We start from the raw sequence: 25,669 nt of genomic DNA, 5'->3' as shown, positions 1-25,669 counted from the left end.
GTCGCCCGGAAGAGGACACAGGAATCAGCTCTTTGCACCAGGAGGTTCTCAGTCTCAGGGAACCAATCAGAAAAGACAGAGGGTTTGATGAGGATAGGGACTCAACTCAACTAACATCAACCCATCTCCACAAACGTTACACGTAGCCATGGTGGGCGAGCACCATTTCCTTGCATGTGGTTGCATTTCCTAAATGTATTAACATTATCATTCTTTGTCATTATCATCAGATTGATTGAATAAAAATGTAGTACACATGCAATCTGTCCTTGTGTCTCATAGCCTTTGGCTATTACTCCTTTTGATTGGATTTGAAAATGGAGCTCAATAAAAAAATGCATCTGATTCAAACACTAAGCTAATATTGTTTGAAAATATTCAAATTCAAATGAAAAAATAGATATACTTCAAAATACATGTGAATACACAAATGGCTGTTGCTAGGTTTGAATACACACTTTGTGTAACCATGTGAGTGTGCGACCGGACACAGCACCTTCATTTGACGGAGAAGTAACTGGCCTGTCCTACACCGTAGAATAACATAGGTTACATTGATTACACAGAGACGTACTCCTTCGTCAGATCAATGTTTCATATATTCAAACAACGTCTCTCGACATACTATATGACACCATGAGATTGTGAGCTGGTGTAGAAATCTTTCGACCCGCGGTAGCAAAGGTGTGATAGAATATTCCACTACGAGGTTACAAGGTAGTAGTAGACACGAGGCCTGATCAATACATTGAATAAGGTCAGACTTATCCACTGTGAGGTTGTGAAGAGCCTTTCGTTAAAAGAAAGCGAGCCAGCACAATGGTATTCTGCTCTTGTGCTTCCATCCTTCCTTCCTTCCTCCACCCACATATACTGTAGAGCATTACAATAGCCTTCGTCAGGTAACAACCCATAGAGACCAGGGTCTCATTTACAATGGTGCCGTGAGGACAATACAAATTCAAAATGGTCAATAGGTTGTGGGTGTAATTCCCACAGGGATCAGATACACAAAAACATGCGCCATAGAATTCAATCTATTCGTTCTAATCATTCTATGGGTATGCACTGACTGTAGGTGACTGAATAAAAGTGTCTGCTAAATGGAATGTATCAGGATCTACAACACTGTGCAGACAGAGCCCTTACCAGAGTAGCGAACAGATGGTATAGGATGAAGTAGATAGCCACTACGGGAGCCCACATTTGACCAACGGCCACAAGAGTTTGGTCCATCACGTCCACCCAACCCTCCTGGGTTAAGATCTGGAACATAGACATGAATGCCTGCGGGAGGGAGGGATAGAAGGGGGTAGGGATATTCCATTACAGTCCATCACCCTACAGTATAATACAATGGATAACAGTAGGAGAGCGAGAGAGAGAGAGAGATTGCTTCTGGACATTGAGGCCTGAAGAAGAGGCAAAGATGGAGATGAGATAGATCATTGACATTTTTAACATGCTTCTGCAACAGGGACAGACAGATACATGGATATGTCACACGCCTGATACACACACTTCTGCTATAGAATGAGTCATGGCAGATGGAGAGTAGCTGGGGCATGAATCACTAAGCTCTGTGTGTGTGTGTGTGTGTGTGTGTGTGTGTGTGTGTGTGTGTGTGTGTGTGTGTGTGTGTGTGGTGTGTGTGGTGTGTGTGGTGTGTGTGTGTGTGTGTGTGTGAGGGATGAAGTGAAAATGTGAGTCCCGCACCCGACCCTAACCCTCAAATAAAGAAAATGCGCTGTACAGCCAGCGATGGAAGAGCAATTTCTTGACAGGCTTTTTTTTTTTTGATAAGCCTATGTTTCTGGTTACAATATCTGACATTTTGGTAGGCAAATTGTTAGACAACTTATACTGTACATGCAGCTTCTCTTCTGTCATTACTTGTTGCCCTGGAATGAATGCTTCAATAAAATGAATGCTTCGGTAAAGTTTCTTTTCTCTTTCATATATGCTTCTCTCGCAAAGAAAATACATTTAGGGAAAATGCATAGGCTAACTCCAAAAAATTTTTGGGGATTTTCCGTGCAAAATGTCCAGATGACAGTTTTACGATGCTGATAAAGAAAGCTCCTTTACAGACGGTCCCTAACCACGCATTCATTCTCAAGATGCTGCTTAATTCTGCAGGAGTTAATATTATATATTAGGGTATGTGAGAGGTTACAGACCTACAGTCAGTGTCCAGATTTCAGTTCAGCTACTATCCATTTAACTCATCTGAACAGTAGGCCTACAGCTCCTTTGACGTACAATTTTGAAGTCCCCGTCTTGTGACTGTCCAATTTTTATAGCGCCTCACAATCATCACTCATAGCAAAGCTGATGCTACACTATATATACAAAAATATGTGGACATCACTTCAACTTAGTGAGTTCGGCTATTTCAGCCACACCTTGCTGACAGGTGTATAAAATCGAGCACACAGTCATGCAATCGCCGTAGACAAACATTGGCAGAAGAATGGCCTTACTGAAGACCTCAGTGACTTTCAATATGGCGCTGTCATAGGATGCCACTTTTCCATCAAGCCAGTTCGTCAAATTTTTTGCCCTGCTAGAGCTTCCCCGGAAAACTGTAAGTGCTGTTATTGTGAAGTGGAAACGTCTAGGAGAAACAACGGCTCAGCCGTGAAACGGTAGGCCACATAAGCACACAGAACGTGACCGCCGAGCACTGAAGCGTGAAAAAACTGTCCTTTGTTGCAATACTCACTACCGAGTTCCAAACTGCCTCCGGAAGCAACGTCAGCACAAGAACTGTTTGTCGGGAGCTTCATGAAATGGGTTTCCATGGCCGAGCAGACGCACACAAGCCTAAGATCACCATGCGCAATGCCAAGCGTAGGCTGGAGTGGTGTAAAGCTCGCCACACCATTGGACTCTGTAGCAGTGGAAACACGTTGAATGAATCACCCTTCACCATCTGGAAATCCGACGGACAAATCTGGGTTTGGCGGATGCCAAGAGAACGCTACCTGCCCCAACGCATAGTGCCAACTTTAAAGTTTGGTGGAGGAGGAAAAATGTTCTGCGGCTGTTTTTCATGGTTCGGGCTAAGCCCCTTAGTTCCAGTGAAGGGAAATCTTAACGCTACAGCATACAATGACATGCTAGAGGATTCTGTGCATACAACTTTGTGGCAACAGTTTGGGGAAGGCCCTTTCCTGTTTCAGCATGAAACAAAGCGAGATCCAACAGAAATTGTTTGTCGAGATCGGTGTGGAAGAACTTGACTGGCCTGCTAAGAGCCCTGACCTCAACCCTATCCAACACCTTTGGGATGAATTGGAATGACGACTGTGAGCCAGGCCTAATTGTCCAACATCAGTGCCCGACCTCACTAATGCTCTTGTGGCTGAATGGAAGCAAGTCCCTGCGGCAATGTTCCAACATCTAGTGGAAAGCCTTCCCAGAAGAGTGGAGGCTGTAATAGCAGCGAAGGGGGGACCAAGTCCATATTAGTACCGATGATTTTGGAATTAGATGTTTGACGAGCAGGTGTCCACATACTTTTGGTCATGTAGTGTATCATCCCTTTCACCAAATCTTACTGTTCTGGCCCTCCCTTGTCCTTATTTTCAACTCTCCATTTAGCAGTTTTTCTCTTATTAAATTAAACTCCGGCATTGTCCATTTTGCCTCAGTGGATACACGTTAACTTTATCTGCCCAAGTTCCCAAAAGCATTTGGCAATTGCTGTGTATGAGGCATGCTACAGTTAGGCCCTAAAGCTTATGCTTACACTACAAACCAAAGCCAGGTAAAAATTAAGAAAAAAAGCCTCAATGTAGCCTATAGATATGAACTGCATAAGAATTTAATGCATTTTTTCTCTTTATTCAACCCATCCCCCACCCTTCATCCACACAATATTTCATGACCCTAAACCTGCCCGCCTTACAGATATAACCACGGGGAATGTGGGTTATGAATTAACGTGTGCATCACTAGTGTGTGTGTGTGTGTGTGTGTGTGTGTACGCGTGTGTATGTGCACTTGTGTGGATGTGTCCGTGAATGCATGCATGTATATTTGTGTGTCTGATACACACCCCCAAGGGTGCTATGACTTGGAGACTTGGCCCCATGTCCATGCCCAGTCTGTTTGTAGGTCAGATGAAGGTCAGCTGATTCCCTGTGCCTTCAGGGCCTATTGTAAGGCTCAATCCTAATACCCCCTTAGCCCTCCCCCTCGTTTTCGAGTCTCCTTCGGTGAGGGAGTGTCCCTCAAACGGAGCTATTAGTTATAGAGAGAGATAAATAACCCTTGCAAATTGGAAATCACTACATCACTCGCGCACAGCAGAATCCACCAGGATAGCCTACCACACAATTCATAGACGGATGTGTACCAAACTCATTAAAAGTGGCAGTAATAAAGCATCTCTTGAAAAAGCCAAACCTTGACGCAGAAAATAAAATAAAAATATCGGCCTATATCGAATCTCCCATTCCTCTCAAGAATTTTAGAAAAAGCTGTTGTGCAGCAACTCACTGCCTTTCTGAAGACAAACAATGTAAACAAAATGCTTCAGTCTGGTTTTAGACCCCATGTCACGCCCTAACCTTAGTTATCTATGTTTTCTTTATTATTTTGGTTAGGTCAGGGTGTGACGAGGGTGGGTATGCTAGTTTTGTATTGTTTAGGGTTTTTGTAAGTCTAGGATATGTAGGTCTAGGTGATGTGTAGGTTTATGGTGGCCTGATATGGTTCCCAATCAGAAGCAGCTGTTTATCGTTGTCTCTGATTGGGGATCATATTTAGGTAGCCATTTTCCCTTTTGTGTTCATGGGTTCTTGTCTATGTGTAGTTGCTTGTTAGCACTCATTTTGCATAGCTTCACGGTTATTTTTGTTCTTTTGTTAGTTTTGTTTAGTGTTCATTCTTATAATAAAGAAGAATGTACGCATACCACTCTGCGCCTTGGTCTCCTCCTTTTGACGGCCGTGACAGAAGAACCCACCATAAAAGGACCAAGCAGCGTGTTAAGGAGGAATGGACCTGGGAGAAGATTTTGGACGGAGCAGGACCCTGAACGTAGGCTGGGGAGTATCGCCTTCCGAGGGAGGAAATAGAGGCAGCTAAAGCGGAACGGCGATATTACAAGGAGAAATACCAACGAGGTAGGCCACAGAAACCCCAATACGTTTTTTGGGGGGGCACATAGAGCCAGTCAGGGAGTCGGATGAGGAGTTCGAAGCACGATTCCGGAGAGAGGTGCTAGCATGGTGTCACGATCGTGTGGAGAGACGGACCAAGGCGCAGCGGGATATGAATACATCTTCTTTTTATTTATGAAGAAGATAGAACACGAAACGAAACACTTACACAAACTATACAAAACAACAAAACGGATGTGGAAGCTAAATAACGTAGTGCACACACACAGGTACAACGTTAAACATAGACAATTACCCACAAACATCTAAAGCCTATGGCTACCTTAAATATGGCTCAATCAGAGACAACATAAACCAGCTGTCTCTGATTGAGAACAAAATCAGGCAACCATAGACTTTCCTAAACACCTACACTCAACCATAGACAATACTAGACACATACACTCACACAAACCATACACTAAAACCAACACCCTTTACCATAATAAACACCAAAACACAAATACCCATGTCACACCCTGACCTAACTAAAATAATAAAGAAAACAAAGAATACTAAGGCCAGGGCGTGACTAACCCCCCCTTAAGGTGCGAACTCCGGGCGCACCAGCACATAGTCTAGGGGAGGGTCTGGGTGGGCGTCCGTCCACGGCGGCGGCTCCGGCACTGGTCGTGGTCCCCACCACCATAGTCACTACCCACTTTAAACCCACTGGAATAAGGGCAGCACCGGACTAAGGGGAGTAGGACTAAGGGGCAGACAGGATAAGGGAAACAAGAAGGGACAGCACCAGGATAAGGGAACAGCACCAGGATAAGGGACAGCACCGGACTAAATGGGGGATCCTGGCTGGACGGCTCTGGCGGATCTGGCTGGACGGCTCTGGCGGATCCTGGCTGGACTGCTCTGGCGGATCCTGGCTAGCTGACGGATCTGGCTGCTCATGTCTGGCTGACGAATCTGGCTGCTCATGGCTGGTCATGGGCTCATGGTGGTGACGATCTGGCTGCTCATGGCTGGCTGACGGATCTGGCTGCTCATGGCTGGCTGACGGATGGCTGCATGCTGGCTGACGGATTGGCTGCTCATGGCTGGCTGACGGATCTGGCTGCTCATGGCTGGCTGACGGATCTGGCTGCTCATGGCTGGCTGACCGGATCTGGCTGCTCATGGCTGGCTGACGGATCTGGCTGCTCATGGCTGGCTGACGGCTCTGGTCCTCATGGCTGGCTGACGGATCTGGCTGCTCATGGCTGGCTGCGGCCCTGGCAGATCCTGTCTGGTTGGCGGCTCTGGCAGATCCTGTCTGGTTGGGCTCTGGCAGATCCTGTCTGGTTGGGGCTCTGGCAGATCCTGTCTGGTTGGCGGCTCTGGCAGATCCTGTCTGGTTGGTGGCTCTGGCAGTCCTGTCTGGTTGGCGGCTCTGCGAATCCTGTCTGGTTGGCGGCTCTGGCAGATCTGTCTGACGATCGGCTCTAGCGGCTCCTGACTGACGATCGGCTCTGACGGCTCGGGACAGACGGGCGGCTCTAATGGCACTGGGCAGACGGATGGCTCAGATGGCGTGGGGAGACGGATGGCTCAGATGGCGCTGGGGAGACGGATGGTCAGATGGCGCTGGAGAGACGGATGGCTCAGATGGCGCTGGAGAGACGGATGGCTCAGATGGCGCTGGAGAGACGGATGGCTCAGATGGCGCTGGAGAGACGGATGGCTCTGGCCGGCTGAGGCGCACTGTAGGCCTGGTGCGTGGTGCCGGAACTGGTGGTACCGGGCTGGGGACACGCATCTCAGGGCTAGTGCGGGGAGCAGGAACAGGGCATACTGGACCCTGGAAACGCACATTAGGCCTAGTGCGTGGTGCCGGAACTGGTGGTACCGGGCTGGGGACACGCATCTCAGGGCTAGTGCGGGGAGCAACAGGACGCACAGGACTCTGGGGACACACAGGAGGTTTGGTGCGTGGTTTAGGCACTGGTGGTAATGGGCTGGAGACACGCACCATTGTACGAGTGCGTGGAGGAGGAACAGGGCTCTGGAGACACACTGGAAGCCTGGTGCGTGGTGTTGGCACTGGTGGAACAGGACTGGGGCGGGAAGGTGGCGCCGGAAATACCGGACCGTGCAGGCGTACTGGCTCCTTGAGCACCGAGCCTGCCCAACCTTACCTGGTTGAATGCTCCCCGTCGCCCGACCAGTGGGGGAGGTGGAATAACCCGCACCGGGCTATGTAGGCGACCGGGGACACCATGCGTAAGGCTGGTGCCATGTAAGCCGGCCGAGGAGATGTACTGGTGGCCAGATAGGTAGAGCCGGCTTCATGGCACTTGGCTCAATGCTCAATCTAGCCCTACCAGTGCGGGGAGGTGAATAACCCGCACTGGGCTATGCACACGTACAGGAGACACCGTGCGCTCTACTGCGTAACACGGTTGCTGCCGTACTCCCGCTCTCCACGGTTAGCCTGGGAAGTGGCGCAGGTCTCCTACCTGCCCTCGGCCCACTACTCTAGCCCCCCAAGAAATGTTTTGGCCTGGTAGATGCACAGCCGTTTGCATAAGCACATTTTCTCTCTTGTAAATATAACTATATAGCTAATTATATGTAAAATCATGAAAAATGTAATAATGCAATTTACAAAAGTAATATTTCATGATCAACCGTGTCAAATGCTTTGGATATATCAAAAATAGGCCAAGAGTGTATTCATTGCTGTTCAGTTGAGTAGTTTTTACGAAAAAATATTGGTGTTCATATAGAATACAGTGTTGATTTACAGTGCCTTTGGAAAGTATTCAGACCCTGAGCTTTTTCCACATTTTGTTTCTAATTTTGGGGGGATTTTTGAAAAACATGATAGTACAGATTTTTGGCAATAATTTGTAAAAGATCTAGGATCCCCAAATGTATAAGGGGCTAACTTTGGCCGTTTTCAAATCTTTAGGAACAAGCAGTTTGCATTGGTTTGGTAAAGAGTCACCAATCTCATCATGACCTAATGCCGATATCTTTAAGTTACAAATGACTTACATCAACCTTCATCACATCAGGAGGATCAACTGAATTACGTCCGTTCAGGTGAAAGAGAGGAGGACCAAGGCGCAGCGTGGTGAATGTTCATGATGTTGAATTTTAATGATTTATCCAACTAAACAGAACACTGACAAAATACAAAATAACAAAACGACGTGAACAGACCTGAACTTGAGAACATAAAACATGAACGCACGAACAGGAACAAACGAACGAACGAAACAGTACCGTGTGGAGAACAAACACAGACACAGCAACAATCACCCACAAACAAACAGTGAGAACAGCCTACCTTAATATGGTTCTCAATCAAAGGAAACGTAAAACACCTGCCCCTGATTGAGAACCATATCAGGCTAATACAATGAACCCAACATAGAAACACATAACATAGAATGCCCACCCAGCTCACGTCCTGACCAACTAAACAAGGCTAAACAAAGGAAATAAGGTCAGGAACGTGACACTGAAGAAGACTTGGGAAATGTCATTGAATGTAATCCAAGGAATTTCCATCAGTTTTCTCTAATTTACGTAATTTAAAGACGTGAGAAAAGTAAGCAGACTCCGCATCGGCCTGATAATAAAGAATTTCCCAAGAAATATCATCAATCAACATCGAAACGTGCTCACAATTACATTTGTTAAATATTATACTCTTAATCCTACTAATCATTCCCATCTGGTAAAGAGATTCCAGCTGCCAAAGAGATGTGGAAAATTGGAAAGTGGTCAGAAATCTTAGAATAAAGTATACCTGTATCAGCCACATTATTCAAATAATTTTTACAAATATTATCAATATTATACAAATATTATCAATAAGGGTGGCATATGAACTGATCACTCTTGTGGGCTTATAGATGAGGGGATACAGATAGCTGGAGTATAAAGTATTCAACAAGTAAGACGTCAGTGAGTGGTATATAAGTTTATGTTGTAATCACCCAATAGAAAACTAATGTTATCTTCATTATTAATCAAATCCAAGGTTGATGCAAAAATATAAATACAACTACCAATTTCAGAATCGGGTGGTTGATAGATGCATCCAATTACCACTGTTTTTCAACCATAAAATGAACAGGAGGGAATTTCTATAAAAAGAGATTCAACATCAATGTTATCAGACCTAAGTGCAAGTTCTTTTCTTAGAAATAATTGAAAACGTTAATGAACAAAAATGGCCATTCCGCCTCCCACACTTGAGGCATTATAAGGAGATTTGTCTCTTTAGTCAACCATGTTTCTGAAAGGGCAACAATGGAAAATGAATGATTGAGAGAAGACAGATAATGAACAAGGTGGTCATGATTTTTAGGAAGACTGAACATTCAAATCAAATAAGTTTGTCTTACATGCTGACTACTTCGCTCGGGTCGCGTGCGCGAACGTTGCAAAATAAATATAGAAATCTATATTATTAAATTATTGCACCCACACTGCCAACGATCGTCTGCGTTGCCAAGGGCTAAAATAGAAGTCAGTTCTATTTGTGACGCAGATCGCGCTGCAGGTACCCAAAATAAATGTATGTACGTTGGCGCATGATGGCACACACCCACAGCCGGTTTGGGTTCCGTGTTAGAATTAGATAAACTGCTATACAGGTTGTTAAATTGCTTAACATTATAGTAATCGCAAGTGATAGACTCATCTCTGGTAAATCTCAGGAAATTAGAATCTAGATCAACACAATCATTATATTTATTGTTCGCTTCATTAATATCTAACGGGTTCAAGACCATGTTATCAGGGTTGACGTCCTGTCCAACTGAGAGAGATACACAGTCGGAATCATCCAGAAAATGGAACAGAAACATAGAAGTGCATATCTCCCATGTCCAATACAACCATAGATCTGTGTTAGTTTTATCAATAGGAGTGAACTTCCTTTGGAATGCACATTGACACAGTTCACATAACACAACTGAAGACTTCAGAGGGTAATGACGTTTTGAGAAATGTGTGTTTTTGGTCATGAGGTTACGTGAAACACACCAACAAAGTAGAATACATCATGTACGTGTGTGTGTGTCAAATCATTGGACTATAGCAGATTCACTTGCCATAGGGCTATGAGACGGGGGTGAACAACCCGCTGATCGTACTTTTGTTCCTCAATTAGTCGTGGCAGCAGTTCCTTTCTTTTGAGGCGTACCTTTCCAGAGGAGTCTTCATTGGTGGAGATATTGTTTCCCTTCAGGCACTTGGCTAATCTGAGAATCTCCTCCTTGTCTTTGAACCTGAGCAGTTTCACCACTATAGATTTGGGCCGTCCTTCGGGGAAGAAAGTGCCATTCCTATGCACCCTCTCCATCTCGATGAGTCTGGGATCCGGTTTGAGTTGATTTGCCAGGAGTTTCTTGGCCAGGACTTCTGTGCTATGCCAAGTTTTAGTCTTTACGTCCTCAATTACATCGATTAAAATGTTATTGCGCCTCGAGTGGTTTTCGAGGTAGTCTCCTTTGGAAGAGTGCTTGTCAAGTGTTGTTTGGAAAATTGCGAAATCCTCAGACATGGTTTTGAATGTGGTCTGGCTGGTGACATTCACGCCCTTTAGCTCCTCCCCCTCCGACTGCGTAAAATCCAAACTCTGTTTAAATTCCATTACATTCTTAAACAGATCTTCAACCCTTTTGTTGGTAGAATGCATAGAGATACAGGAAGGACTTAAAGTTATTTTCCTGCAAATCTATTACATCTTCATAGAACTCTTTGCAGTGTTTTTCTGTCTAGTATTAGACATGCAACAATCTTTTTGTGAGCTAAAATTAGTTCACAAACACAACCCGCGTCCCGAAAACAAGCACCGCCAGCGAAATGGCAAACACAACCCGCGTCCCGAAAACAAGCATCGCCAGTGAAATGGCAAACACACAAAAGCAACACACACTTGATCACACATGCACCAGTAAAATAAACAGAGAGAAAGAGGATAACTTGCTCACTGTATGGATCCCGGCTGCAGAAGTTACAGAGGGTCAAAGTCATACGCCCAAGACATGCTAACCTCAGTCGTTACTGGTAAAGGTGAGAGGTTAGCTTGGGGGTATGATCTTTGACCCTCTGTAACTTTGTCATTCATCGTGATTCACGATTCATTCAGGATTATCTGTAATCACGTTAGCATCCAGATGAAATGTTAAGAAACATATTATATTCTTATTTATAATAAAATTGTCTCCAAAATGACATGGTCGAGCAATTTTTTTTGAGAGGCAGGATATGGGTATGTACATCAATGTGATAATAACACGTGAATTCCCTTGGCATATAGTGGGGTCGGCATTTTAACATCAGAAACGCCAGGTCGTAGGGGCCTCCCGAGTGGCGCAGCAGTCTAAGGCACTGCATCGCAGTGTTTGAGGCATCACTACAGACCCAGGTTCGATCCCAGGCTGTGTCACAGCCGGCCGTGAACGGGAGACCCATGAGGTGGCGCACAATTGGCCCAGGGACGTACAGGTTAGGGGAGGGTTTGGCCGGCAGGGATTTCCTTGTCCCATCGCGCTATAGCTACTCCTTGTGGCCAGTCGGGCGCCTGCAAACTGACATCGGTCGCCAGCTGGACGGTGTTTCCTCCGACACATTGGTGCGGCTGGTTTCCAGGTTAAGTGAGCAGTGTGTCAAGGAGCAATGCGGCTTGGTTGGGTTGTGTTTCGGATGACGCATGGCTCTCGACCTTCGCCTCTCCCAAGTCAGTAGGGGAGTTGCAGCGATGGGACAAGACCGTAACTACCAATTGGATATCACGAAATAGGAGTAAAAGTACAAAAAAGACAGAATAGCAGTCGAGTGTATGGTCCGTAAGTCATGTCTCTGTAAAAACGAAGGCACAGCATTCCCTGATGTACCTCTGCGATTGAAGCCTTGCACAGAGTTCAAAGTTTATTTTCTAGCGATTGGACATTAGCCATCAAGATATTAGGAAGACGAGCCTGTCTTTTCATCCAAGCTTGGATCCTCTTTTCATTGCCGGTGGTAATCGTGGTCAGCAGCAACAGGTAAGCCCGCTGTGCATGGAGCAAAGAAGCTTATAAGAAGCTTAATAACTTCCCATTCATGATCCAGAACTGTTTTTTGGTCGTTGAAATGTATTGCACAAACATTCTGAGCAAAGCATGATTTGTTATGAAGTTATAATTACTCACATTTGCTTCCCTCCAAGTATATTTGTCTGTCATTTTTCCTGAAGCAACTCTCCAAACTTGGGTCGCAGAGCTTCATGGGAGTTTTGGTTACCACTCGAAAGAAAGTCTGCATCTCGATTCGCTTTGTTTGGAGGACCAACGAGAGGGCTGAAAAGGCACTACGTCTCGCTCAAACTTGAATTGGTACACCACTATGACACGATGGGGCTTGCGGGATCGCACAAAACAGAGATGGAGGGCTAAGGGGGTTATTGGAGATAAGAGTAAGAGTAGTGGTGAAGAATAAGAGTGATCCCTCTCCTGTCTTCTCCCCTCTGCTCCCCTCTCTTCTCCTCTCCTAAATCTACACCCCAAGTCACTGCAGATAATGATAAACCCAGCAACAGGTCTATCCACGGGGGACATCATTAAATCTGATGTGTGTGCGGTGTGTATGCATTATGTGCCTGTGTGTGTGTGTGTGTGAGTGTGTCCATGCACTTGTGGTTGGTGTGAATCCATGTGTGAATCCATATGCGAGTGTGTTTGTGTGTGTGTATATGTCTGTGTGTGTGTATGTGAGTGTGTCCATGCACTTGTGGTTGGTGTGAATCCACGTGTGAATCCATATGTGAGTTTGTGTGTGTGTGTGTCCGTGTGTGCGTGTGTGTGGCCGTGTCCCCGGAAAAGAGAAGACGTAGAGCGGCATCTGTTTACGAGAACCTCTCCAAGTCCCACTGTGCTGGAATCAGTGGAAGCGGGGAAAAATAGGGTGCGGGGAGGGGGGGTGGATGAAAGGATGTGACTAATGAGAAAGAAAGAAGCTGATGAGCACTTAGAAATCAAAGGAGGTGGCGGTGGGCTCCACATCTGTCGACAAATTAAATACCACCACACTAGCATGATTTTCCTGACTTTTTCCAGATTTTTTAACACCTGTGCATCACGTGTTCAAGAAGAAAAGAATGGGTAGTGTTCAGTGGGGAGAGAATTGTGAGTTAATAGTGGGACCTGTTGTTATGCTACAGGTTCAGTTGCTCAGAAATGACAAATCAGGAATTTGTACTGTAATATTAAACTCATCCAAATCATTGATTACCATAAGTGAATGAGTGTGTGTGTGAGTGAGTGAATGAGGTCTTACCCTAGATGTCAGTGAATGAGTTACAGCAGGCCTACATGATTCACTGAAGGATTAACATTAAAATGGGATCATAGATGCTTAGAACAGGTCTTATAATGCATTATGACTGCATCGTAACACACTATACAAGTTGTGCTTCCAATAACTCTTACTCTGGGAAAGGTGGTGAATCGGTCCAGTTCCTCCACGAAGCAGAACATCTGTAGACTGATGGCTGACATGACTATGAGCAGGCTCGCTGTGAACACCACCAAGCTGCCCAGCTTCTTACCGGGACCAAAGATCTTGTACACAAAGTCCTCTAGTGCCGGGGAGATCTTTATCAGACGCACCACTCGCAGTACCTGTGGAGAGAGAGGGGAAGGCTTTATATATATATGAGAGAGAGAGAGAGAGAGAGAATTTTGAGCCAAGTGTTCCCCTTTACAATGAATAAATAAGCATTTGGAGCACATGGAAATAAAGAAAGAGATGAGAAAAAGCATCTCAAATATGATAACACCAATGCATTTACTTCAAGTTATTGAGGATCAAAACATATTAGTCTAACGAGTCCAAAAGGTCTGACTTACAAGCAGACCTTCCAATGAAATGCTACCCAAAAGCTTTTCAGAAAACGTTCTTAAGTACTGTGCATCCTCCTTGCCTTCCAATAACCACAGAAAATACAATGCTGGTAGTTGATTAGACTGATCCCACATCTGTTTGTGCGGTCTTTTTAAATCCTATGGACATTGTTATGCCAAAAAGTATATTTGGTATGACATGAACGATACGAGTTGGGTACACAGCACAAACAGATATGGTATAGTTCATGTTTACCTGCTGTAAAAGTAACCCAAGGTTCCCACACCAAATATAAAATACTGGTAGCGGTATAAAAACAACCATTACAGCCGTACTGACCTCCTGTGTTTACTTCCAGGTGAGTGTCTATAGAGGACAAAATGTAGACTGGTCCCAGATCTGTTTGTACTGTTTTGCCAACTCCTGTGGCCATTGGAACAAGATTTGGGATCAAATTAAGAAATGTTGTTCGTACTATGCATGTTTCTTTGGACTTCTAAATATTCCTTTGTCTTCTCACTGCTCCTTCCTTTGCTCCAAACAGCTGATGCATACTGATTGAACTCTGAATAGCATAATGACAATTTACTTTTTTTTAACCCCATCGACCCGTGTTTAACCTGTCTGGTGGTCAGAGGTCAGAGGTCGGATCGTAGATCATCAAATCAAATCAAACTGCATTTGTCACATGTGCCGAAAACAAAGGGCGTAGACAACGGGGCCCGCTTTGTTATTGTTAATGTTTCAATTCTCGAGAAAGTCAAATGCATGCATTTGATTGGCTACTGTTCCCAGGCGGGAAACTTCTTGCTGACATGCCCTCTTGAAAGTGTCAACAAAATGAGTCGTGTGCATATTAGCGCAGAGATAATATTTTAACATAGCGGATTTGCTCACTAGCCTCGTGATACTTACCTCAGCCGTTCGACTCTTGCATGCAGCAAGTTTGCTTTTTCATTTTTTAAGCCTTAAGAAAGTATTCACAACCCTTGACTTTTTCCAAATGTTGTTGTGTTACAGCCTGAATTTAAAAAGGATTAAATTGAGATTTTGTGTGATAACAAATAACTTCAAAGTGGAATTATGTTTTTAAGACATTTTTTTTAAATTAATAAAAAAAGAAACGTTGAAATGTCTTGAGTCAATAAGTATTCAAACCCTTTGTTAGGGCAAGCCTGACTAGGTTCAAGAGTAAACATTTGCTTAGCAAGTCACATAATAAGATGCATGGACTCACTCTGTGTGCAGTTAAACAGTTGAAAGAAAGAATAATAATAATAATATCCAATGGCATCCTTGATAGGCCATCTGCGTCTCCGTTTGCAAATGAATCCCAGAACAACAGCAAAGGATCTTGTGAAGATTCTGGAGGAAACAGGTCCAAAAGTATCTATATCCAGAGTAAAACGAGTTCTATATTGACATAACCTGAAAGGCCGCTCAGCAAAGAAGCCACTGCTCCAAAACCGCCATAAAAAAGCCAGACTACGGTTTGCAATTGCACATTGGGACAAAGATTGTACTTTTTGGAGAAATGTCCTCTGGTCTGATGAAACTAAAATGTAACTGTTTGGCCATAATGACCATTGTTATGTTTGGAGGAAAAAGGGGGAGGCTTGCAAGCCAAAGAACACCATCCCAACCGTGAAGCATGGGGGTGGCAGCATCATGTTGTGTGGGTGCTTGCTGCAGGAGGGACTGGTGCACTTCACAAAATATATGGCATCATGAGGTTGGAAAATTATGTGGATATATATTGAAGCAACATTTCAAGACATCAGTCAGGAAGTTAAAGCTTCCAAATGGACAATGACCCCAAGAATACTTCCAAAGTTGTGGCAAAATGGCTTAAGGACAACAACGTCAAGGTATTGGAGTGGCCATCACAAAGCCCTGACCTCAATCGTATAGAAAATGTTGGGGCCGAACTGGAAAAGTGTGTGCGAGAAAGGAGGCCTACAAACCTGACTCAGTTACATCAGCTTTGTCAGGAGGAATGGGCCAAAATGCACCCAACAATTTGTGGGAAGCTTGTGGAAGGCTATCCAAAACATTTGACCAAAGTTAAACAATTTAAAGGCAATGCTACCAAACACTAATTGAGTGTACAGTTGTGGCGAAAAGTTTTGAGAATGACACAAATATTAATTTTCACAAAGTCTGCTGCCTCAGATTGTATGATGGCAATTTGCATATACTCCAGAATGTTATGAAGAGTGATCAGAGGAATTGCAAAGTCCCCCCAAAACATTTCCATTGCATTTCAGCCCTGCCACAAAAGGACCAGCTGACATCATGTCAGTGACTCTCTTGTTAACACAGGTGTGAGTGTTGACGAGGACAAGGCTGAAAATCACTCTGTCATTCTGATTGAGTTCGAATAACAGACTGGAAGCTTCAAAAGGAGGGTGGTGCTTGGAATCATTGTTCTTCCTCTGTCAACCATGGATACCTGCAAGGAAACACGTGCCGTCATCATTGCTTTAAACAAAAAGGGCTTCACAGGCAAGGATATTGCTACCAGTAAGATTGCACCTAAATCAACCATTTATCGGATCATCAAGAACTTCAAGGAGAGCGGTTCAATTGTTGTGACGAAGGCTTCAGGGCGCCCAAGAAAGTCCAGCAAGCGCCAGGACCGTCTCCTAAAGTTGATTCAGCTGCGGGATCGGGGCACAACCAGTACAGAGCTTGCTCAGGAATGTCAGCAGGCAGGTGTGAGTGCATCTGCACGCACAGTGAGGCGAAGACTTTTGGAGGATGGCCTGGTGTCAAGAAGGGCAGCAAAGAAGCCACTTCTCTCCAGGAAAAACATCAGGGAAAGACTGATATTCTGCAAAAGGTACAGGGATTGGACTGCTGAGGACTGGGGTAAAGTCATTTTCTCTGATGAATCCCCTTTCCAATTGTTTGGGGCATCCGGAAAAAAGCTTGTCCGGAGAAGACAAGGTGAGCGCTACCATCAGTCCTGTGTCATGCCAACAGTAAAGCATCCTAAGACCATTCATGTGTGGGGTTGCTTCTCAGCCAAGGGAGTGTGCTCACTCACATTTCTGCCTCAGAACACAGCCATGAATAAAGAATGGTACCAACACATTCTCAGAGAGCAACTTCTCCCAACCATCCAGGAACAGTTTGGTGACGAACAATACCTTTTCCAGCATGATGGGGCACCTTGCCATAAGGCAAAAGTGATAACTAAGTGGCTAGGGGAACAAAACATCGATATTTTGGGTCCATGGCCAGGAAACTCCCCAGACCTTAATCCCATTGAGAACTTGTGGTCAATCCTCAAGAGGCGGGTGGACAAACAAAACCCCACAAATTCTGACAAACTCCAAGCATTGATTATGCAAGAATGGGCTGCCATCAGTCAGGATGTGGCCCAGAAGTTAATTGACAGCATGCCAAGGTGGATAGCAGAGGTCTTGAAAAAGAAGGGTCAACACTGCAAATATTGACTCTTTGCATCAACTTCATGTAATTGTCAATAAAAGCCTTTGACACTTATGAAATTCTTGTAATTATACTTCAGTATTCCATAGTAACATATGACAAAAATATCTAAAGACACTGAAGCAGCAAACTTTGTGGAAATTAATATTTGTGTCATTCTCAAAACTTTTGGTCTGTATGTAAACTTCTGACCCACTGGGAATGTGATGAAAGAAATAAAAGCTGAAATAAATCCGTCTCTCTACTATTATTCTGACATTTCACATTAAAATTTCACATTAAAATAAAGTGGTGATCCTAACTGAACTAAGACAGGGAATTTTTACGAGGATTAAATGTCAGGAATTGTGTAAAAACTGAGTTTAAATGTATTTGGCCTAAGTGTATGTAAACTTCCAACTGTATATACAACGTGTATTAGGAAAATAACACTAACACCTGCCTGAGTTCCCCTACTGTAGCTGGTTGTCTCTCTTTCAAGGCCTGGACAGGAGCCACATCTGCTGGGTCCATGGTGTAACTGTTTTTTGACGCCATCCTGCCTAGGAACCTCACTTTAGCCCTGAACATTTCACATTTCTTAGCAGTGAGCATGATGCCATGCTGTTGGTATCGAAGTAGGACTGTTTGGATGTGTCTGACTTACTCATCAAAGGACTGGCTGTGAACTAGGTTGTCGTCGAGATATGGCTGACAGATATCATCTATCGGACCCCACAGACACTCCTCCATGTTCTCTGGAACTCGGCCGGGGCGGAGCCGAAGGGAATCCTCACCCACTGATATAAGCCCCAGGGTGTGATGAAACCCCTGGTGAGGAAGCCACAGAGGCTATCTAACATGTCCTGTACTGTAGGGATGGGGTGTCTGTCTGGTACTGATTTCTGGTTCAGTTCTCTGTCGTCACAGCAGAGTCTTAAACGCCCATATTTCTTTCTGACACAGACAATGGGTGAAAAGTAGGGTGACTTATATTTTGTGATTCAGCCCCTGTTGATTAGATCCTGCAGGTACTCCTTCACCTTCGGTCTACTGGCTTTGGAACAGATATGTAAGTATTTTGTACAGGGGTCGGGTCTTTCAATCTGATGTGGATTTGGAGTGATGGAATACAACCTATATCATCCTCATTCTCTTGGCAGCGGCCTGTAGTTCAACGGTCAAGTGATCTGATACTAACGGAGGGTCCCATGTTTTGCTGTCTGGTGTAGAGCTAGGCTCCTCAGTCGTGGCTGTGGTATCTTCCTGTACTGAATACCATGTCTCATTTTTCTGTGTACGTGTCAGATTTTTCTCCACTGGCTCCCCTGCTGCTGGGTAAACCACTTAAACAGTATGCGTCACAAACTAGAACACGGAACTAGTGTGACACTGTGTTTGGTGGTGTTAACAACAGAAACAGGGATGGAGGATGAACAATCTTTTATCATAGTGATTAGCACTTCCAGTATGTGTAGATCTTCAGGCAGATGACGTGAGCTACTATTAGGGGAGAACAACATAGACTCTTTCTCAGTCTGTAAGTGCGTTCTACACCGAACAGTGGTGTCTTGCCCTGGAGGAAGAACTGTCTTCCGTCTGCTTGTTTTCAATATGGCCACGTCACGCCGCCGCGTTAACCTCAAATTGAAATAACCTCAATTAAGAAGTTTTATCTGCTAATGTAATATTTATAAAATTACACTCGAAATACAGCACATAAAACAAATAGCCATGTGTTAAACACCCATTTTGAAGAGCAACATACTTAATAACCTGATGAGTGGAGGTGTACCTGATGCACCTTGACACTCCTCATACAATACTTGTACTGTGTCATTGCAATCATTGTAATGCAGTCCAGATGTGCATTGGTCAGTCTGTTCATGTGTTTTTCTCTTCACGAAGTTCATGGTTGAAAATGTTGATTCACAAGTATATGTGCTCACAAAAAATCACTTTTTGCACACACACTGCTTCAGAGCTGGGTACTCTGTGTCAGGAACCATGTTCCAGAAGTGGGAAAGACCGGTACCCATCTCAGCTTTCAGGGTGTCATTTCCCAGAAGTTCAACAACTTCACATTCCACTGCAGCACGGTCAGGGGAGAGGCCTGTGATAACTGGGGCCAGAGAAGACACTGGGACTTGGAAAAGGGTTCTCAATGACATGGAAAAACTCATTGTACTCCTGTACATCTTAGAATCTTGATTGCTATTGAAACATTACAAGTTGACCACTTGTACAAACAGCTGCATCACAGTCTTCAACTCTCTGTTCTTGAGTTGTGCAACAAGTACCTCCTGATATATGATGCAAAGAAACGCAGCAAAGTTGGGGACGCCCTCTCTCTTTCTCATCAGCCCGACAAGTCCCTTCTATTTGGGGCTCCATCAGGGCACACACGCAAGATTTTACCAGTTTAGATGGTTCCCATTCATAAAGGCCTGAAGTGCATTCAACATATCCTCTCCTCCCGTTTCACTTTGCAAGTAATACGCACATTTCTTCCCCATAAGACTCATCTTTAGGGGACCGGACCCATACGCATAACTGAGCAATGTCACAAACATTTGTGCTTTCGTCCAATGCTAAGCTGAAACACGGAGCCACTGACATATCCTTGTTTAGCTGCTTACCAATGTATTGTCCTATATCTTCAGCCCTTCTTATTAAGATTGTGTCCGATAGTTGTTGTATTTGCATGTTTGCTACTGAAGTCAGCACATTATTTATGCTGAAGACAAAAAGCACTCTTTCACTATGTCTGCAAAGGGTAAAGGCCTTCTTGTGCCTAGCCAAGAACCGCGTAATCTCATAAACATTTCTCCGCAGCAGAGGTCGATCTGTTCATCCACTGTTGCTATCCTTTTCAGCAAATCTAAATGACCCCTTTAAAAACCCGTGCACGTCTTCTTGCCAATTAAACAAAGTTGGTTTGTGGCATGAAGTACAAAGAGAAGTTATGTTGTCCATTTTTCTTGAAACATATTTTTACGGGTTGGCTTTGTCACTCATTCAACTGACAAGCTAGCGTGGGAAAACTACAGCAGTGAGAGCTCGTGAAGCAACCACTAGAGCGAGCGGCCCCTTCTGCTGGACAAAGCCAGCACAACCACACTACTGTAAATAAATGATTAGCTAGAAATGAAAGTTGACCATATATTTCTGACTTGCTTACGAGCCCTTCCCAACAATGCAGTAAAAAAACATGGGAAAAAAGTAATAAAAACAAATAGTAACACAAGAGGAATAAAATACACAACAACTAAGCTTTACACTGAGTGTACAAAACATTAGGAACATGTGTTCTTTCCATGACATAGACTGACCACCAGGTGAATCCAGGTGAAAGCTATGATCCCATATTGATATCACTTGTTAAATCCACTTCAAATCACTGTAAATGAACGGGAGGAGTTAGGTATATAAAAAAAAGATGTTTAAGCCTTGAGACAATTGAGGCATGGATTGTGTATGTGTGCCACTCAGAGGGTGAATGAACAAGACCAAATATTTAAGTGTCTTTGAACGGGGTACGGTAGTAGGTGCCAGGCGCACCGGTTTGAGTGTCAAGAACTGCAACGCTGCTGGATTTTTCACGCTCAACAGATTCCAGTGTGTATCAACAATGGTTCACCACTCAAAGGACATCCAGCCAACTTGACACAATTGTGGGAAGCATTGGAAACAACATGGGCCAGTATCCCTGTGGAACGCTTTTGACAACTTGTAGAGTCCATGCGCCGACCAATTGAGGCTGTTCTGTGGGGAAAAGGGAGTGCAACTCAATATTAGGAAGCTGTTCAGAATTATTTATACATGGAGTACCAGTACCAGATCAATGTGCAGGGGAATGAGGTACTTGAGATATATATGAACATGAAGGCAGGGTTAAGTGACAAGGCATCAGGATAGAAAATAATAATAATAGTAAAAAAAAAAAAAAAAAAGAACAGAGTAGGGCGGCAGGTAGCCCAGTGGTTAAGAGCATTGGGTTAGTGACCGAAGAGTCGCTGGTTTGAAATCCCGAGCCGACTAGGTGAAAACTCTTGACGATGCGCCCTTGAGCAAGGCACTTAACCCCAATTGCTCCTGTAGGTCGAGAGTGTCTGCTAAATGACTAAAATGTAAATGTAAAATGAGTAGCACAGCATATGATGAGTGGGAAAGTGTGTGTGAGTGTGAATGTATGTTGTTTTGTGTTGTCGGTATACGTCTATGTGTTTTCGTATGTGAACGTGTGTGGGTTTTATGTTAGACTGTCAGTGTAGTGTGTGTTAAACTAGTTGAGTATCTGGAGCAATCAGTATTTGGGGTTTGATTACAAGCTCAAAACGGCCAGAAACAAAGACTTTCTTCTGAAACTCGTCAGTCTATTCTTGTTCTGAGAATGAAGATCTCGTACAACACCTTATACTACTCCCGTCACAGAAACAGCGCAAACTGGCCCTAACCAGAATAGAAAGAGGAGTGGGATCCCCCCGGTGCACAACTGAGCAAGAGGACAAGTACATTAGTGTCTAGTTTGAGAAACAGACGCCTCACAAGTCCTCATTTGGCAGCTTCATTAAATAGTACCCGCAAAACACCAGTCTCAACGTCAACAGTGAAGAGGCGACTCCGGGATGCTGGCCTTCTAGGCAAAGTTGCAAAGAAAAAGCCATATCTCAGACTGACCAATAAAAATAAAATATTAAGATGGGTAAAAGCTTGGCCCCAGCGATGTACTGGGCCGTATGCACTACCCTCTGTAGTGCCTTGCGGTCAGAGGCCAAGCAGTTGCCATTCCAGGCGGTGATGCAAACCTTTAGGAACCTTTAGGATGCTCTGCAGATGTATAACTTTTTGAGTATCTGAGGACCCATGCCAAATCTTTTCAGTCTCCTGAGGGGGAATAGGAGTGGTCGTGCCCTCTTCACGACTGTCTTGGTGTGTTTGGACCATGATAGTTTTTTGGTGATGTGGACACCAAGGAACTTGAAGCTCTCAACTTGCTCCACTACAGCACCATCGATGAGAATGGGGGCGTGCTCGGCCGGCTTTTCCTGTAGTCCACAATCATCTCCTTGGTCTTAATCACATTGAGGGAGAGGTTGTTATCATGGCACCACAATGACAGGTCTCTGACCTCCTCTCAAAAGGCTGTCTCATCGTTGCCGGTGATCAGGATTACCACTGTTTCGTCGTCGGCAAACTTAATGATGGTGTTGGAGTCATGCTTGGCCATGCAGTCATGGGTGAACAAAGAGTACAGGAGGGAACTGAACACACACCCCTGAGGGGCCCCCATGTTGAGGATCAGTATGGCAGATGTGTTGTTGCCTACCCTTACAACCTGGGGGTGGCCGGTCAGGAAGTCCAGGATCCAGTTGCAGAGGAAGGTGTTTAGACCCAGGGTCCTTAGCTTAGTGATGAGCTTTGAGGGCACATTGGTATTGAGCTGTAGTCAATGAATAGCATTCTCACGTAGATGTTTATTTTGTCTAGGTGGGAAAGGGCATTGGGGAGTACAATAGAGATTGCTTCCGCTGTGGATCTGTTGGAGCGGTATGCAAATTGGAGTGGGTCTAGGGTTTCTGGGAAAATGGTGTTGATGTGAGATCAGCTTGATCTCCCCCTTTAACCATTTCATGCGTTGAGTTTTAAATATCTCTAATGGTCGCCCCAGTGTGAGTTAAGAATGTTCTCTCCATTCCAGAATGTGATTGTTACACAATAGTACATTTAATCCGCGCTGCCTTCAAACCAAGGCACACAGCCTGTTTTTATTTATAATCTGTTTTCAACTTGTCAATTTCAAATTATTTTCTAACAAGTTTTTTAATTTCTAAGAACAGTTTGAATTGAGGTGTGTTCCACCTCACTCATTCACATAAAAGTAAGTCATTTTTTAATTTGCGGACCAATTAATATTTTTGACATTGTTGACCCGGACAAAATTCCCCAAACACTTCCCAATTGTTTGTGCAGTTCAAGTCTGCAGGCATTTGCTCATCTCCAGTCCTGCACACACACGAGTTCACATTTTTCGTATGTTACCTGCATGGCAGTCATAGTTGTTTTCGTTACCAGTAATAACTTTAGAAATGTGTGCGTTTCTATCAAAGTAAGTGCCTTAGTACGTTATAATAGTTTCAGCATGTCGTGTTACCGTTATGGTGTTTATGGTGTTATAGTCAATGCTTAGGTAGCTAGCTACATTCTTCTATTAGCTCTGGAAAACAATGCTATTTGCGTCAGAGAAGTATTAGCATGTGTTGTATTTTGAAGCTACCCTGGCCTTATAACTCCTAAGTGGCACAGCTGTCTAAGGCACAGTGTCTCAGTGCTAGAGGTGTCACTACAGACACACATGCTCAAATCCAGACTGCGTTTCAATCAAAGTAAGTGCCTTATTATGTTATAATAGTTTCTGTATGTCGTGCTATACCGTTTCTACTGTAGCTCACTGTGTGTATGGAGCATAATATAATTGTGTATATTCCTTATAAATGAGGACTCGCGAGGTAACGTTAATCAATTCATAACCTTTATGGTGTCATAGCTTATGTAGCTAGCTACATTCTTCTAAAATATCCTCTTGTACCACTTGGTCGTTTTCTGAGTGCATTCCACAAAGCTGTTTATCATGTCCGCCTTATCCACTGCCCCCATTTTGAGGTCATGTCAAGCACGCAGTCTGGTTTGACTTTTCTCTCTCCCGTCAGGTGGCCCACCTTCCCTGTGGCCGACATGGTTGCTGTATGGACAGTGGAGAGGACATGGACGTCTCGTTTGTCATGCCACTTTACTGCCAGCTGTTGACATTTCTTATTTTGTTTAAGGGGTCATTTAGGACGGCAGTAGCATTGTTGATGAAATGCAGTCATCGCAGCAGAACTAGGAAGCGGTTTTGGGAAAAGAGGGTGGCAAAGAAGGGAGTTGCAAACATAGGATCTGTGCTCCAGTATTCTCTTATGGAGTTATTTACTATCCCCATGAGGACTGTCACCAGGAAGGTAAATGTAATGTAATGTAAATGTAATGTATACATTTCACTAATTGTGATTGTCCCCCTCACTCCTGGCTCTCTCTTCTCCTGTAGATCCAAGGCATAGTGATTGGTCTCTACTACGTCTCCCAACAGCTCCTCTGTCAGAAACAACTTGAAGCACTCTGCCTCAGATGGAAATGGTAAGTGGCGTTGCACTCCAGACTGGGACTCATCAACGCAAACAGCAGGGCCAGGAGGGGTGAAATGGCTGGCAGCCTTCCAGCTACCACAGACCTCCTGTACTTCATCCACTATCGGTCTGCCTCCATCACCACCAGCATCTTCAAAGGGAACTGGGACTTTGTCAGTGGTCAAGGGGTCATCAGATTCAGGGTTCTCAATGGCTGGGGGGAAGCTCCTCACTGTCACTGTCAGAATCTGATTCCTTACTTTCAGACCTTACTTTCAGACTCATTTTAATATCTAGAAATTCCAAGTTTGTGAGTTGTCTCCTTTTAGAAAGACATTGCTAATGCTACAGCTTAGCTCACTAGCTACAAACATAAACAACAATAAATGGCTCAAAGTAGGAGTGAGAGGTTACGTAATTGACTGCCGGCACGCGCCATTTGTACAAATAAATCACTATCAGAAGATGTTTTGTTTGGTAATTATTTATATATTTACTGTTTAATTCACGTTTTCAAGTAACGGTGATAAATCATGCATTCCGATTATTGCATAGATTGTAATGGGCACATATTATGTGTGTAAAATACTTTTTTGAAGGTTGTACTGATAATGACGAGCTAAGCTAATTCCAGCTATGTGTGGAGCCATGTTTGTTGACATACAATGCATTCTGGGCTTCACGTAATCGTCTTTTGGACCAAAGATGCTATAACAAAACGAGGTGAGTAAGGGTTCAATCCTTTTTTGAGAAATTCAGGAACTGAATGGTGGGATGTGAACCATGGTAGATGAAACACCCCCTTCAACATGCATACTATAAACAGACCAAACTCATCTTGTCTTCTCTTATTATCTTTGGTTTCAGTGAGGGAAAAAAGCATGGCTGAGCGCTGAAACGAATCATCGACGGATTACTTTAGATTTCTAGAAAGTGTTTTACTCAATAATTTTGATCAATGGTGAGCTCACATGGGATGTGATTAATTATAAACAGTAATTGCTATTAGCTAATTCATATTGTAGCTTGTCAGCCGAGAGTGTTGCGTCAATCTTTCCT

At 44.1% G+C, this 25,669-nt stretch overlaps 1 protein-coding gene and 1 long non-coding RNA gene across 2 annotated transcripts in view; one reads left to right on the top strand and one right to left on the bottom strand.

Annotated features, from left to right (window-relative positions):
* Positions 1 to 25,669, bottom strand: part of nalcn (sodium leak channel, non-selective) — a 277,249-nt gene that overhangs the window by 109,446 nt on the left and 142,134 nt on the right. The window contains exons 15-16 of the mRNA XM_070437767.1: positions 13,595 to 13,786; positions 1,150 to 1,287 (exon numbers count right to left, since the gene is read on the bottom strand). Of these exons, the coding sequence (XP_070293868.1) occupies positions 1,150 to 1,287; positions 13,595 to 13,786 (330 nt within the window). The remainder of the gene's footprint in view (positions 1 to 1,149; positions 1,288 to 13,594; positions 13,787 to 25,669) is intronic.
* Positions 23,462 to 25,074, top strand: LOC139023760 (uncharacterized). The gene is made up of 2 exons (XR_011474926.1): positions 23,462 to 23,553; positions 24,532 to 25,074. It is a non-coding gene; the product is annotated as an uncharacterized lncRNA (long non-coding RNA).

The sequence above is a fragment of the Salvelinus sp. IW2-2015 genome, linkage group LG36, assembly GCF_002910315.2.
Source record: "Salvelinus sp. IW2-2015 linkage group LG36, ASM291031v2, whole genome shotgun sequence".
Taxonomy (NCBI): Eukaryota; Metazoa; Chordata; class Actinopteri; order Salmoniformes; family Salmonidae; genus Salvelinus; species Salvelinus sp. IW2-2015.
Note: the sequence above shows the minus strand (reverse complement) of the source record. Positions and strands in the feature narration are given on the sequence as shown.